General features: G+C 36.1%; 1 protein-coding gene across 25 annotated transcripts in view; it reads right to left on the bottom strand.

Moving 5' to 3' along the window:
• LOC131551972 (regulating synaptic membrane exocytosis protein 1-like) overlaps nt 1–15,769 on the bottom strand; it is an 81,737-nt gene that overhangs the window by 17,356 nt on the left and 48,612 nt on the right. For 13 of the 25 annotated variants that reach the window (XM_058795240.1, XM_058795243.1, XM_058795248.1 and 10 more), the window contains 13 exons: nt 13,485–13,525; nt 12,447–12,557; nt 12,155–12,254; nt 10,691–10,814; nt 8,845–8,891; nt 7,795–7,910; nt 7,579–7,709; nt 6,736–6,907; nt 6,469–6,622; nt 1,881–2,076; nt 1,697–1,792; nt 1,153–1,215; nt 465–551 (listed from right to left, as the gene is read on the bottom strand). In XM_058795240.1, coding sequence (XP_058651223.1) covers nt 465–551; nt 1,153–1,215; nt 1,697–1,792; nt 1,881–2,076; nt 6,469–6,622; nt 6,736–6,907; nt 7,579–7,709; nt 7,795–7,910; nt 8,845–8,891; nt 10,691–10,814; nt 12,155–12,254; nt 12,447–12,557; nt 13,485–13,525 — 1,438 coding nt within the window. The remainder of the gene's footprint in view (nt 1–464; nt 552–1,152; nt 1,216–1,696; nt 1,793–1,880; nt 2,077–6,468; nt 6,623–6,735; nt 6,908–7,578; nt 7,710–7,794; nt 7,911–8,844; nt 8,892–10,690; nt 10,815–12,154; nt 12,255–12,446; nt 12,558–13,484; nt 13,526–15,769) is intronic. The other 12 variants (XM_058795257.1, XM_058795255.1, XM_058795253.1 and 9 more) reach the window with 4 other exon arrangements.

Consider the following 15,769-nt stretch of genomic DNA (forward strand, 5'->3'; position numbering starts at 1 on the left):
TGTAAAAAAAAAAACAGTTGTAAAATTGTACTCTCTTTAAGTACAATTAACTGGCCTTTAATTATTATATGATCATTCAAAGGTATATATGTTAAAAGTATTACAAGTGTATTTTCAAAATATACTTTTAAGGTTTTAAGTACAAGTGCACATTCAATACAATTAAGTGCACTTCAAGGGAAACCAATATTACTCTCCCTATTAATAGTAAATGATGAACAAACATTATCATGCACATCCAGTTTAATGGTTTTGTTGAGTGAAAAAATACTGTGTCAGTATCTTTGACAATGATAAAAAAAAAAATAATATATGCACCAGCCAGCATTCTATATATTGCATTAGCTAATCCATAATAAAAGTGCTCTGGAGATCTGAGTGAGTTTGAGTGTCACAGATGCTATAAAATCCTCATTAGTCAGAAAGGATGCCATGGCTTAAGTGTTCGTTTTTGGCCGCCTTACCTGTAAATATCCTTATGAATTCCATTGACTAATAAAGGCATCTTGGGAGGCAGAGTGCTACTGTACTTAGATGAACTCCTGCCAACGCTGCATTAACATGCAAGCATCCAAGATGGAAACAAAACATGCATCAAACTCAAACAGCAAAAGAATGTCAAAGGTCACACACGCAAACATGCAAAGATCACTCCAGAGGCAACTCCCTCATTCTAGATAATCTTTTTTCCCCCCCGTCAAACAAGCCCAGGATTTAATCGAGGTCAGTAACAAACAGAATAAAAATAAACGTGTCAAAATGACACAAAACGAGATTGTTATTTTCACAAAGCAAACGCTTGTTGTGACGAGGTATTCGTCTTTTAGGCTGTACGCCAAAAGCAACTGGAAAGTTCCGCTTGTAATGTTTCTTGTCAACGAGCTGCTCTGAAATATTAGGGTGGAGAGGCGAAGAGTTTGACAAGAAGTGTTCGAGAGAGAAAAACTGGCTTCAACGCTCAGCGCTGTTTTAATTAAATGGAATAAACTTCAGGCTAGGCGAAAGAAAAAAGATACAATGAGTCTTTTCAGAATGAAAATGATATTACCAGTTCTTATGACACCAAGATAGTAATATTGATTTACACAGTAATCTGAATACAACAATAGTATAATTTACAGATTGGTGGTTCAATTCTGGCCTTTTCTTTACCTTTGGGTGTGCAGACACTCTGCGCTTCTACCCCGCATTGATCTGTGTATCAAGATGACCTCACTGCAATTACCATGGAGATGGAGGACACATAGGAAAATAAACAAAAAAACCCAAAAAACAAAGCAGACCAATAAACGAGCAAACATAAAATAAAAATAAAAAAATGGGCACCAGTAAGTGAGTTAGAAGAGGAAAGGTAACAACCTTTAAAGCCAGAACAATACACAAAGGTTATAAAAGATGTGTCTTCCTGTACGATCATCTCTGTCCATACAAACCCTTCAGTGGCATTCAATCTGTTCAAAAACACTCAGTCACATGTGGTTTGGCTTTAACCCACCTTCTGAAAATGGTGCAAGTCATCTGTAGATTAGCAAGTCTAGAAAATTTAATTTCTCTTTCCAAAAACTCATTTTTACTGTATTTTCCAGAAACCGTATTTTTATGGAAGTAAATGAAGGCACATGGAAGTGATTATTCTTTTAACACACAATAAGGCACACTTGTACACATTCGCTTGGCCCCGCACATTTCTATTTACCTGTCATCTACGTAATCCCGCTCTTGCACACGGGCACGATCGTGGTAGCGTGTTGGGGAACGGGATCGCCGGCTGTGCTGGACCTCATCCAGACTCCTTAGAGGGAAAGACAGAGAGAAAACAGGGTTTTAATGCAGGTTACAATTATTTGGCACATGAATCCTAACAAAAGGTAGGGATGTACCTCTGTGCAGGGACGTTGGCTGGGCGGGACCGTCCCCTGCTCTCTTCGTCTCTGTGTGGGGACACAGACCGTGAGCGATACTGAGTTGGCCTGATTTGGTCTGGAACCTCTAATGTCGTTGCTCGGTCTCGGTCTCGGTCTCTGTCCCGTTCTCTTTCCCTGTCCCGTTCTCTTTCTCTTGATCGGTTTTCTGTAGCTGTGATGACACAAAGATAAAAAAAAACAAAAAAACAAAAAAAAATTTGGAAAGCCTGTCTGGAAAATTCAGATTTTGCTTATGCAGTCACTGGTCTTGCCAAACCACATTCCCCATGTTAGAACCCTTCCAAAAAATAAAATGATTGACATAATATGTTAGACCATATCTAACAAAACATGCCAGATAATTAAAATACCTTGTTCATTCTCCTTATATCTATTTGTGAACAATGTGTGCTTTTGACAGTTGGAATCACAATTTGAGTCCTAGATATATACAGTCATGGCCAAAAATATCGGCACCCTTGCAATTCTGTCAGAAAATGCAACCCTTCTCTCAGAAAATTGTTGCAGTTGCAAATGTTTTGGTACTCACGTTTATTATTTTTGTTTGCATTGGAACAACACAAAAACAGAGAAGAAAAGTCAAATATGATACAATTCCACACAGAACCCCAAAAAAATGCACTGGACAAAATTATTGGCACCCTTAACTTAATATTTGGTATCACCCCCTTTGGAAAAAATATCTGAAATCAATCGCTTCCTGTAACCATGAATGAGTTTCCTACACCTCTCTACTGGAATTTTGGACCACTCTTTTGCAAACTGCTCCAGGTCATTCAGATTTGAAGGATGCCTTCTCCCAACTGCTGTTTTGAGATCTCTCCACAGGTGTTCTATGGGATTCAGATCTGGACTCATTGCTGGCCATTTCAGAACTCTCCAGCGCTTTGTTTGTAACTATTTGTGAGTGTTTTTTGAAGTGTGTTTCGGGTCATTGTCCTGCTGGAAGACCCATGACCTCTGGTGGAGACGCAGCTTTCTGACACTCGCCACTACGTTGCGCCCCAAAATTCTTTGGTAATCATCAGATTTCATGATACCGTTCACACAGTCAAGGCATCCACTGCCAGAAGCAGCAAAGCAACCCCAAAACATCTTTGAACCTCTACCATGTTTGACTGTAGGGACTGTGTTCTTTTCTTTGAAGGCCTCATTTCTTTTTCTGTAAACAGTGCCATGATGTCCTTTACCAAAAAGCTCTACTTGTGTCTCATCTGTCCACAGTATGTTCTCCCAGAAGGATTGTGGTTTTGTCATAAGTTTTGGCAAACTCCAGTCTTGCTTTTTTCTTGCTGGTGTCCTCCTGGGTCTCCTACCATAGCGTCCCTTTTCATTCAGATGGCGACGGATAGTGCGAGCTGACACTGTTGTACCCTGTGTCTGCAGATCAGCTTGAATTTGTTTGGGAGTTAATCGGGGTTCTTTATCCACCATTCGAACAATCCTTCGTTTTCATTAATTTTGCTCTTCCGTACACGTCCAGGGAGGTGAGCTACAGTGCCATGGGCTGTAAACCTATTGATAATATTAAGCACAGTGGACACAGGAATCTTAAGATCTCTGGAGATGGACTTGTAGCCTTGAGACTGTCCATGTTTTTCCACATTTTTTTCCTCTCAAATCCACAGACAACTCTTTACACTTCTTACTTTTCTCCATGCTCAGTGTGACACACAACACAAAGGTTGAGTCAACTTTTCTCCATTTTAACTGGTTGCAAGCGTGATTACTGTATTGCCCACACCTGTTACTTGCCACAGGTGTATCTAAATACAAATTACAGAACCATCACATGCTTGAAAATCAATTATTTCTTACAATTTTGACAAAGTGCCAATAATTTTGTACAGTCCATTTTTGAGTTCTGTGTGAATTTTTATCAAGTTTGGCTTTTCTTCTCTGTTTTTATGTGTTGTTGCAGTGAAAAGAAAAACAATAAGCATGTGGATACCAAAAAGTTTGCAATTGGAACCATTTTCTGAGAGAAGTGTTGCATTTTCTGACAGAATTGCAAGGGTGCCAATATTTTTGGCCATGACCTGTCAAATCAAAACTTAAAAATGTATTTATTTTTCTATTTTTAGTTATTTAATAATTTGTTTTCTACAATGACATTTTTTACATATTTTATTTTATACATTGTTTTCAAAGAATGTACTTCTTCATTAAATAGCAAAGCAATGAAAACTGAAAAAGAGTTTTGTTTGTTTTTTTCCAACAGAAATAGTTTTTCACACCAGTTACTTTTCCAATATAACCACTAATAAATATAACTTAATTGCTAAAATCACAGTAATAATATTTTGTCAAAATGAATTAAAAAAAAAAGTAAATGTATATATAAAATATAAAACTATATCCACTATTTTTACAATTGCAGTATGCCTATATGGTTTGGAGAATGAAGTCGAGGTATGTCACAAAGGCATTGTACACAAAGACGCGTCATTTTCTAACTTCTACCATGCAGAAGCAAAATAAAACGTGTAGCACCACCAAGAGGAAGCAGTCCTCCCGTTTACAATTTCTTTTTCCTCAATTTCCCACTGTGATCATGCATGTGTGATAGTGTGCTTTATTCTGCAAGTCTAAACTACTATACTACAGAGAAAAGCACTGGAGACAAAACACATTTCAGATAGTTAGTGTCTCCCCCATTTAGAAGAAGCACCACTTTTTATTCATTTTAAGTGCATAATAGTACAAAGTAGTTAGTTTATTAGTATGGGATGAATGACACATGCCAGATGTGTCATGATCGGTGATCGGTGCATTGTCTCCAGCACAACAGCGGTGACTTCCGAAGGAAGGGAAGGCCTGCTATTGGTTGCTTCTCTCTTTTGGGGTATTCTAATGCACAAAGTACAGAGAAGTGCCAAGGTTGGCATTGCCTTGGCCCCTCCCACCCACCTGTGACGACTACACCAATACCATCATCATAATCAGTTTCTGTAATACGCTGCGAGCCTGCACACACAGATACAGATATACACACAGGGATAGATGTACAGGCAGACACGGAGATACAGACGTAAACGAATGCACACAAAGCACTGTTGGAATAATCCATTGTTAGGCAAGCAATAAAATAGCATACTAAATTATGTCTTGTGGATACACTGTTCCCATGGGCCACACTCCTACACACTAACTCACAGGCAGCACGGTTCAAAAACATACCTCCGCATGAACGTACAGACAAAACAGACATGAAAAACCTTGAATATTGCAAGTCAATGCCAAACATATTAATGAGACTGGATGAGTTCCAGGACCTTGACCTAAAAGATACGTTGATGTTTAACTAATGTTTGATAATTGTCCTTCACCTACTTATATATAGTTTGGTAATTATGAAATTATGATAATATCTCTGGCTTGACTTAACATCTTAGAAAGTGAAGGAATACTTCATTTATTTTAATCGAACTGCCCACAACCTCTTCAGCTTTTGGTAAATCTGTGAAACACTGAGGGGGCGATTTCACTAAACGATTGTGCCACACAACTGAGCAGTATTTAAACGCAAAACTCTTATTCATATACTCACAATTAAGCAGAATCAGGGATGTGTTTAGAGTTTTGGGGGCTCTGCGGGGTCCCCCTCAGTAGAGATCACGTTCCAGGGGCCCCCTGGCCCACAAGGCCCAATGCATTTGCATGGTAGCTAAACATGCTACTGAGCAGAATGTACTCTACTGTTCAAAAGTTTGGGGTCAGTTTGGGATTTTTTTAAAAATATTAATACTTTTATTCAGCAAGCAAATTTCTATTCATTAAAGAATCCAGGTTTCCACATGTTGTCAACATTGATAATAATAAGAAATGTTTTTAAGCACCAAATGAGCATATCTGAATGATTTCTAAAGGATCATGTGATACTAAAGACTAGAGTAATGATGCTAAAAATTCAGGTTTGCCATCAATGGAATAAATTACATTTTAAAATACATTAAAATAGAAAATAGTGATTTTAAACTGTAATAATATTTCACAGTATTACTGCTTTTACTGTATTTTTCATCAAGCAAATGCAGCCTGTGCATAAAAGATTTCTTTCAAAAACATCTCATCAACCCCAAAATTTTGAATATTATCGTATAAAGCTGCTGCACCATGCATATTTAAATTAGGTCGCCATCATACGTTTTAGGGCAAACACGCCTACTTTCTATCCAAATGAGGCTAACTACTTGCAAATCGGGCTTAAATCGGGCTTAAAATCCTGTAGTGTGAACTAGCCTTAACTATTACCGAGTCATGAACAGTTGAAGGTACAAATATTTGTGTACATTTTCTATTGATCACAGCAGCAGTAATTTTTCAAATTATGATCAAGTGATGGAGAAGAGTGTTTTAATTGGATACATATCCAGATGCTGATAGCTTACAGCGCTTGCAAATAAACAGCTGGATCAACAGATGAAATTCAAATCATTCTTACTAAATTCCTCCCTGTAAGAGAAAAAGCACTTGAACACAAAATGATTCAGTGTGTTCAACACTTTCAGATCACATCCCCACTGTGAGGCCTTCCACTTACGCTGCAGCTTTTTGGTGGGTGTTTCTGTGTGTCCTTGTCTGCGGGGCAGGTATGGCGAAGGGTGCGGCAGTGGAATGGAAGAGACGTCATGTGTCTGCAGCTTGTACCAATGAGGCTTGTCATCCAGCAGGGCAGTCTCCAGCTCGATTAGGATCTAGGTTCAAAGAGAGGAGAAACCGCAGACAGTCAGGTGTGATACTGTACGAATGTTTTCAGAGAGCAATTCATGCTGTAAATAAATGGACAAAGTTAACATATGCTTCATACTTCTCCCAGAAAGTCACTCTCCTCATCTTGTATTCTGGGTTGGTCCCATACAGTCATCTCCAGCATGTGTTCTCTGAAATCCCGGCGATGGACATGAGAGTACACAAATGTCTGGTTCCACTTGGGCTCCAGACTTTTCTTTACCGTCTTCGTCCTTCTCTTGCTCTTATCGCTAAAGTAAAATACATATAACATTACAACAAGAACATTAAAACTATTAAAAGTGCTTGATGCATTGGAAAATGTATTGGAAAATCTGTTTGATCTACACTTTTTTAATGATTTTCTTTACAAAGAATTTTGTAATTTTTTTACTTTTTTGTATTCTTGTTATAAAGAAGTCTCACCAAGGCAGCATTTATTTGATCAAATACAATGTAAAAATAGTAATATTCTGAATTATTATTGCAATGTGAAATATATATTGCTAAAGAATAATTGCTATTTTAATATATTTTAAAATGTAATAGCGAAGCTGAATTTTCAGTAGGCATGACTCCAGATTCAGCATCACATGATCGTTCATAAATTGTTCTACACTTACATTTTCTGCTCAAGAAACATTTCTTATTATATTATTAATGAGCAGTTGTGCTGCTTAATAATTTAGTTGAAACTTTTTTTTTTAGATATTTTTTTTTTCTTTTTTTGTTGAATAGAAACACTTGTCTTTACTGTCACTTTTGATCAATATAATGCAATTTAATGCCATTTCCTAAATAAAAGCATTAATCTAACTTTTGAACAGTAGTGTACAGGGTTGTCACAATAAAAAAAGTCTGTAGTCGATACAATACCAAATTGCTTGACTAAAACTAACCCCACAGGAAACATCTAATATACCTTCTATCGGGCAGGAAGTACATTTTGACATAGGGGTTTCTGGGTCGTCCATCTGATCTGGGTGGCAGGTCTATAGCCTGCAATACGTTCACTATCAGCTGATGGCCGACCTTATCGTACCACATTTTCACCTGCAAGACATAAATACATAAACAGCAACTAAACAAACACTCTAAGCACAACATTGTGAATGTACATACTTAAGTATGTACTGACCGACAGCTGTCCAGGCAGTAGCTGAGGGGCATCTCTAAGACCACTTGGGCTGGATGGGGACAAGACAGATATAGAGGGTCTTTCCATCTTCTGTGATTCGAAGGAACTTGAACCTGCTGCAGAGGGACAAGAAAAAACAAGTGTTTAAAACATCAGAATAATGTTTGCATATTAAAAAAAACAAAAAAAACAACAATATTTAAAGGGTTAGTTCACCCCAAAATGAAAATTCTGTCATTAATTACTCACCGTCATGTCGTTCCAGACCCTTAAGACCTTCATCTTCGGAACACAAATTCGGAACACAAAGATATTTTTGATGAAATTGGAGAGCTATCGGACCCTCCCATAGACAGCAACACAACTGACATGTTCCCAGGTCCAGAAACGTAGTAAAACCATCGGTAAAACAGTCCATGTGGCATCAGTGGCTCAACTTCAGTTTTGCGACGTTACAAGAGTACTTTTTTTTGCGCAAAGTAAACAAAAATAACTATTTACTCAACCATTCTTCTTCCCTGCATTACGTCTTCTGCCATTTTGGAGAGTACCTAAGACTTAATCAGCGTTGTTTACGTTCAGGGGCAAAGCGCGCACATGAACGCAATCTGCATAATAAGCGTTATTTACGCTTAGGGGGAAAGCGTGTGTATGCATTGTGATACTTTCTAAAATGGCGGAAGACGGAACTCGGGGGAGAAGAATGGTTGAGTAAATTATGTTATTTTTGTTTTCTTTGCGCAAAAAAAAAATTCTCGTAGCTTCGCAAAACTGAAGTTGAGCCACTGATGTCACATGGACTGTTTTACTGATGTATTTACTACGTTTCTGGGCCTGGGAACATTTCAGTTGTGTTGCTGTCTATGGAGGGTCAGATAGCTCTCCGATTTCATCAAAAATATCTTAATCTGTGTTCCGAAGATGAACGAAGGTCTTACAGGTCTGGAACAACTTGAGGGTGAGTAATTAATGACAGAATTCTCATTTCGGGGTGAACTAACCCTTTAAGAGTTCACAACTGATTCATGAATCATTTGATTCAGTACATACTAGATTCTAATGGAGGGTGTGATGTTTCTGGTATTCGTGGTATATCACTGAAAAAAAAGATCACAAATCCATACATTAGTTGTCAAGTACAACACTATTCAAAAGTTTGGGTCTGTAAGATATTTATAAAATAAGTGTCCTATGCTCACCAAGGCTGCATTTATTTATATAAAATACAGTAAATATTGACTACAGTAAATATACAGTATTGCAAATATTATTATATTTTAAAATAACTGTGTCTATTTTAATGTTTTAAAATGTAATTTATTTCTTTGATGGAAAAGTTACATTTTCAGCAGCCATTACTCCAGTTATCAGTGTCACATTATTTTGTAGAAATCATTGTAATATGCTGATTTAGTGCTCAGGAAATATTTCATATTATTATTAATATTGAAAAGAGTTCTGCCGCTTAATATTTTCTGTGGGAACCATTATACACTTTTGTTCAGGATTCATTGAAGAATATAAAGTTTAAAAGAACAGCATTTATTTAAATAGAAATCATTTGTAACATTATACATGTCTTTATATCCACTTTTGATAAATTTAATGCATCCTTGCTGAATAAAAGTATTAATTTATTTTTGTAAAAAAAAAATTAAAATAAATTAATTAATTTAATTTAATTTAATTTAATAAAAAAATAAATAAAAAAAACTTACTATAAACATTTGAATGGTGGTGTATTTGGGAATTGAAGCCACATTTAATGTATGAATATTTTTGTACAACAAAATATATATAGTGTCATTTATTTTGAAGCAATATAGCACAAACATGCATTTGACATTTGTTAGTATTTAAATGATAAAACGTTCGATAAATTGTTTAAAATATTTTTGACAAGTTTGTTTTCAGAAAAGCTCTAGTATCGTTTGTTTAGCAGATATTTTACATGCAATTTAGGTGTCCAAATATTCTGGACACACTGACAAATAGTTTCAAGTCGAACATCACCAGCGTGCATCACAAGCCCTTTATAAGGGCTTTAGGGACAGACGACAGAAGCAAATGAGGAGAGAATTCAGAGATGAAGTCCAAAAAATAAATAAATAAATCACAGCACCTCTTAGACTGCAGCTAAGATTTATACACCCTCTGCAAGTGTTTGGAGAGAAATCAATGAATACATCTTTTTAAAGAGGTGGGAGGACAGAGGAAAGGAGAGTATAATGGCTTACAGTGAAAACTAAACACAACACAAAGTTAAACATCTATTGCACAGCTATTCAACTGCCTCTAGAGACTTCAAACACTCGTGTTTAATAATTGGTCCAACTAGAATAAATTCTTTAAGGGGTCATGAAATGGTGAATCAAAATGTTCTTGATATTTACACATACAAGAGGTTGAACTACAATAAAAAATAAAAACTGATTTTCAAAACTAACTCCCCATTTTAAAATATGAATTTTTCTTTTTTACCTTTCTAAAACACCAGGATTTGAAATCAGGGGAATCGTGATTTCACAATTCACCTCTATACGTGTCATCATTGTATGCAATCTGAGGAAGTGTGCTATGAACAACTCATGTCTGTCATAATGAATATAATGATACATCAATGATGCTTCTGTTAGGTAAAGAAAGACAAAAATCTTTTGATGCAAAAATCTTTATTAACTTTATAAACTAACTAAAAATAGAAATAACCAATTATATTTAAATTATGACTATTTTTGTAGACAAAAGCAAACTAAGATTTATAAGTGCACCACGGGAAACATTATAAAATAATTTACAAAATGCATTTAATGACCCCTTTAAAAATGGTTTGGCTGCTTTGCCTTTAGTTAACCGAGAGTCAGATATCCAGTAAGGTGTGTGAAGGAAGACTTACCCTATTGGCCTTGATACTACTAACTCAACTTGTGGTTGTGTTTGGGAATTCAAGATGATATTGTAAACTTCTTTCTTCGTTAATCCAGGTAATGATTTACCATTCCACTGAAGCACCTCATCACCTACAAACAGCCAAAAAGTGTGTTGTCACATTAAATTCCTGCACAGATCTGTGGACAACCACCATTAAATTCTTAAAATAGAAATTTCACTGATTAAACAAACTCATTAAACATTTTCAAAATATCTGAGGAATAAATGCATTATTAAATTCAATTCAATTAGGACTGTCAATTAAATGTGCTAATAGCGCAGTAAATTTCGCAAATACTGTATTTTCCCTACCATCAGAGTAATTTGTGTTTATCTGTGTTTATTCATTTGTCACAATAATGAAAAATCTTCATTTGGGGTCTTTTCTTTGTAAATACAGATATATGCCAGTGGTTTTCCAAGGACCCCCATTGCCCACATTATTCAAAACCTCCTAGTTTCTGTACAAAAGAAAATAACTTTTCCACTCTTTTTAAACAATGACTTCACATGACTTTTGTGATTTCCTGGATAAGGAGTTTTACAAATATTTTTACTCACAATTTCTACCTGCCTGGTCAAATATTTTAGATGAATATTATTTATGAAACAATTAGGCGTTTTAAGATTTTATTAATTTACATGACTTAATTTAAAATACTCATATATCCAGATTTTCCAAGACTGTCAGGGTGATTTATAAACAAAATCTTGATTTTTATTAATTTTAACTTATTTTAATGCTTGTTTTATCTTATTTTAAATCTTCTGAAGTCATCTTGAGGCCTCATTAGAAGTTGGCTTGTGGGCACTGGTCCTGGTTGAGAACCACTAATATATGCATCCATACGTGATTAATTTGCTAAATCAGTGTATAAAGTAATTACACTGTTTAATCAATTAACAGTCCTAGTTATCTAAAACAAAGTCTCTTTAAGACAAGTCATGTCACTTCTTTGAAACGCCTCTCGGAAACGCATGCAAGTGCAGCTCCTATCTCTTTGAATGGGGAAACATCAAATTCTCCAAAACTGTTCACTAAGCTTACGATTAAATTTCATATTTGAAATCACCAAAGAAATCTGACAACAACTGTATCATTAATGTTGTTTCTTTTGCTCAAATAGCGTTATAACAAGCTTATTTCTCAGGCTAGATCAGCCAGTGCGCATGCACAGTCCTGAGCGCACGTCTCAGAACGCTGACTGTTTCTATAGCAACCGGGACTTATAAACGGCAGCTGCAGTGACACGCTGACTTTACTGATTAGCGATTGGCTCTTTCATTCAGAAGGCGGGGCTTCCTGCGATGGAGTGGCCATATTGAGCGTTGCATTTTTCCCCATTCAAAACTATACGAGTGACATGTCTTAGCTATTCTATAGTCTTTGTCTAAAACTGAGAGAAACTGAGAGAAGTTCTGGACTCACCGGCCCGTAGATGACCCACCACATCAGCTAAACTACCTTTCTTGACTTTGGTGATGAAGGCCCCAAGTCTCCCAGTTTCTGTAATCTTCCCCCCGACCACCTGTACCCATACAAATCATTTAAAGATGGGTAAAGTCTACAGAGAATTCATAAATGGCAGTATACTGTGTGTGTGTGTGTGTTTTCATCTTTTGTACATGGTCCATGACATGGTGTAGTTTTTGTCTTCATAACAGTCAGGAGAGGAACTTGTGTTTATACAGTATGTTTATGCGAGTTGCTCTCCCCTCACCTTTAGCCCTAGCAGAGCCCCAGCCTCTTTTGGCATGGCTGTTCGCTTGCTCAAAGTGATTCGGCCAATTAAATGATCACCTTCCTTGGAGGGCTGCCATGTAACCGGATGCTAAAGAGAACAAGGCAGAGATTAATCCCATCAGAGAAAGGACCATTACATTACATCTAACCCTTACCTCACCTTCACACTCATGCGCATTCACACACACAGACACAACCAGGGTCATTTCAGCTACACAAAAACAGAAACTAAAATCAAAACCAAAAAAACATTTTAATTTAGTTTCACTTCATGTACTTAAATAACATACTAAAACTGAAATAAAAATGGAAAAAGATTATACAGACATACAAAAAGCACAACACAAGAACAAAAAAAATCAATAAAACTTCAATAAAACTAAAATGAATATATAAAAACGAATTCAAAATATTAAAAAAACTATAATATTATCTCAATTATACTAAGTAATACTGCACGCAACTCACCAGTGTTCTCAGTCAGTTTAAAGTTAAAAAAAAAAAAAAAAAAGTACTATATAGTTCACACTCCAGGTCATCTTGTAATTGATAGCAAACAAAAAATGTTATTCAGAAGAAAGTGTGTGTCATTCTAATACCAAATGTTTATTCAAAAAGTTAATTTTCCACTTAAGACCACATATGCCAAATAATGTTAACCAATGGCCAAATAGCTATTTAGTAATTGTTTTAGCAAAATTGCATTTGGTATCGCTCAAATTTGGTGTATATAACATTTTATAATTTAATTTATACATTTGCATTCAAGCTATGCATTTTATAACTTCATGCATTTCCTGGGAATCGAACCCATGACCTTGGCAATGTGAGCTACAGTGGCATACTCTATGTAACAAACACATCCATTTAATTTACAGTTTACAGATCAGTCAATTTACAAGTCCTGCGCTACATTTTCTTCTAAAAATAGATCAATTTGTGGAAGTAAAATGGTCAATGAACATCAATGTATGTTGACTTTAAATGATTGAAGCACAATGTAGGAATGACTTACATGCCACGCAGTGGGGTCCAGCGGACAGCACTCCCAGTCCCCTAAAACACACACACACACAGTCAAAAGTTCATAGAGTTACACTGTACATATGCTGACTATGTGAGCTGCCACCTTACACTAGCCAGAGTCCATTTCTAAACCCGCTCTGTTTATGCTTAATGAATATCTGAGCCCCAAAAGGGCACCTGCAGCCAAGATCTCGTGCTAAAATATGTTCTGCTTTGACCCACCTGCAGTGCAAGAGGGAGCAAGAGTGTTTGTGAATATATGTTTAAGAGCTACATTTAGTCCCCAGACAGTGGAAGCAAATGCTGACACCAAAGCTGAATACACACTCCCACACACAGACGCACACATACACACAGGCACAAAGGGACAGTCTCAGTGCTTTCCGTGACGTTGGCCTTCTATTTACTGTTGGCATGTTATATGGACGAGTGCCTTGCACATACGGGTTTCTGGGCTGTTTTCCGGTTATTTTTGAGCACCTGGGGTGTCTTGAGTATGACGCACAGAGAGGGTGAAGAGTGCTCAAATTGTCATCCGAAAAACAAAAATAGATTGTAAAAATGAGATGTTTCTATAGACATCAGATTTGAATTACTTTCAGTCAGCTTTTAAAAGGTTCAAAATAAAAGTGTGATGTACATTCAGTGGGCCAGTAGCTTTTATACGGACAAATGTTAAACAAATAATAAGTGGTATTTGCTAGAGAAGCATCACTTTTATTGCTGATACTTTTTTTAAAACCTTGTGAATGATGAATATGACAAAAACTCCCACAGATTTGCTTTGAAGACTTAAATACAGATTTGGGGATGGGCTCTTCTGACTCAAAATCACTAAAAACACCTTAGAAACTCACAAACACACACACTTTTATATAGATTAATATAAATACAAATACTGGTTATTTTACAACATGACTCATCCAATTCAATTTTTATAGTCACAAGTATTGATTTTATAAAGTAGCGTCAGCTAGTGAGGCATCCGATAAAAAAATTAAAAAAATGTCCAGGGCTTCAACATAAGGGGAAAAAAAGAAACCTTGAGACCTGGATAGCTTACTTACAAGTATGTCAGGGAATCTTCATAGGCTACTTTTTTAAGGAAGGCTGCTTCTTCACTGTCTAACCCAGTTCTGAGCAGGGTTGTCCTATAAAAAGTTACTCTAAATAAAAATGTTAAACTCTGGAAAGCAACAAAATTCAACTATCATTCCTGAAAGTTTTAACAGCAAAAAGAAAAGACCCCAGAAAAACATTTTCAGCACAAAACAATGAACAACTTACAAAAGAAACATGTATAAATCATAATCAAATGCCATGAAGTAATATTAAGTAAAAGAGGTCTGCATGAAGTATTAGCTGTCTAAGGGTATAAATGTTTAATATATTGCTTGTTGCACGGTGGATTGGTCCCCTGTGTGGGCTTTTATCTAAGCCTTGTACTTCTCATTCACATGACCTCCAAAATATAGTGCTTAGCAAATAAATATTTCATTAGTACATAGTTTCACATTGCAACATAAAATATTTCATTAGTTTCACATTGCAAGATGCGGTATGTTGTATTATTCTACTTCTAATGATTCTAACTTTCCAAGGCAACAACAAAGAAATCAAATCTAATAAATATCAATCTCTGCTCAAGATTTTGTACACAATTCTGTACAATTGAAAAACAATATTTTGAGTTTAAAGTTCAAATTATAAATCCATTCTTTGGCCATTAATAACAGAACTAATATACTATCTTTAAATTAAAAAAGTATGCCAACTTGAATTATTCAGTTCCTATTCTTTAGAAGAAAGAGTCGATTCTCTTACCTGTTGTCTCTGTTGAACCTGATGAAATGTTGTTGCACTGATAAGAGCAAGCTTGTGTTCTGCTTAACCTCCTCTCAATCTCCTGTTCTCCTATTTTTAGTCTCTCATTCCTTCTCCTATAGTCTGTCTTTCCTATTCAACTCACAATGTTTACATTTCACCCCTGTCTTGTGTTAATACACTGACCTTTTAAGTCTGTGTTCAGTCAGTTTGCCAGGCTAACAGCACAGTGCAATGTGAATAACCTCCTCTCCTTCAGACCCCAACCTTCATCCAGTCAAAACTAGTGAACAATTATTCTGTGCATACCATCATCATAAATATCCATGGCTGATACACTGTAAAATACTCTTATTAAAGGTGCAATAGGTGATTGTCATCAGAAAATATTTTTGTCATGCTGGTTGAAAGTCTCTTCACATTCCGATAGCAATCATTAAGTTAAAGGTG

The sequence above is a fragment of the Onychostoma macrolepis genome, chromosome 13 (genome assembly GCF_012432095.1).
Source record: "Onychostoma macrolepis isolate SWU-2019 chromosome 13, ASM1243209v1, whole genome shotgun sequence".
NCBI lineage: Eukaryota > Metazoa > Chordata > Actinopteri > Cypriniformes > Cyprinidae > Onychostoma > Onychostoma macrolepis.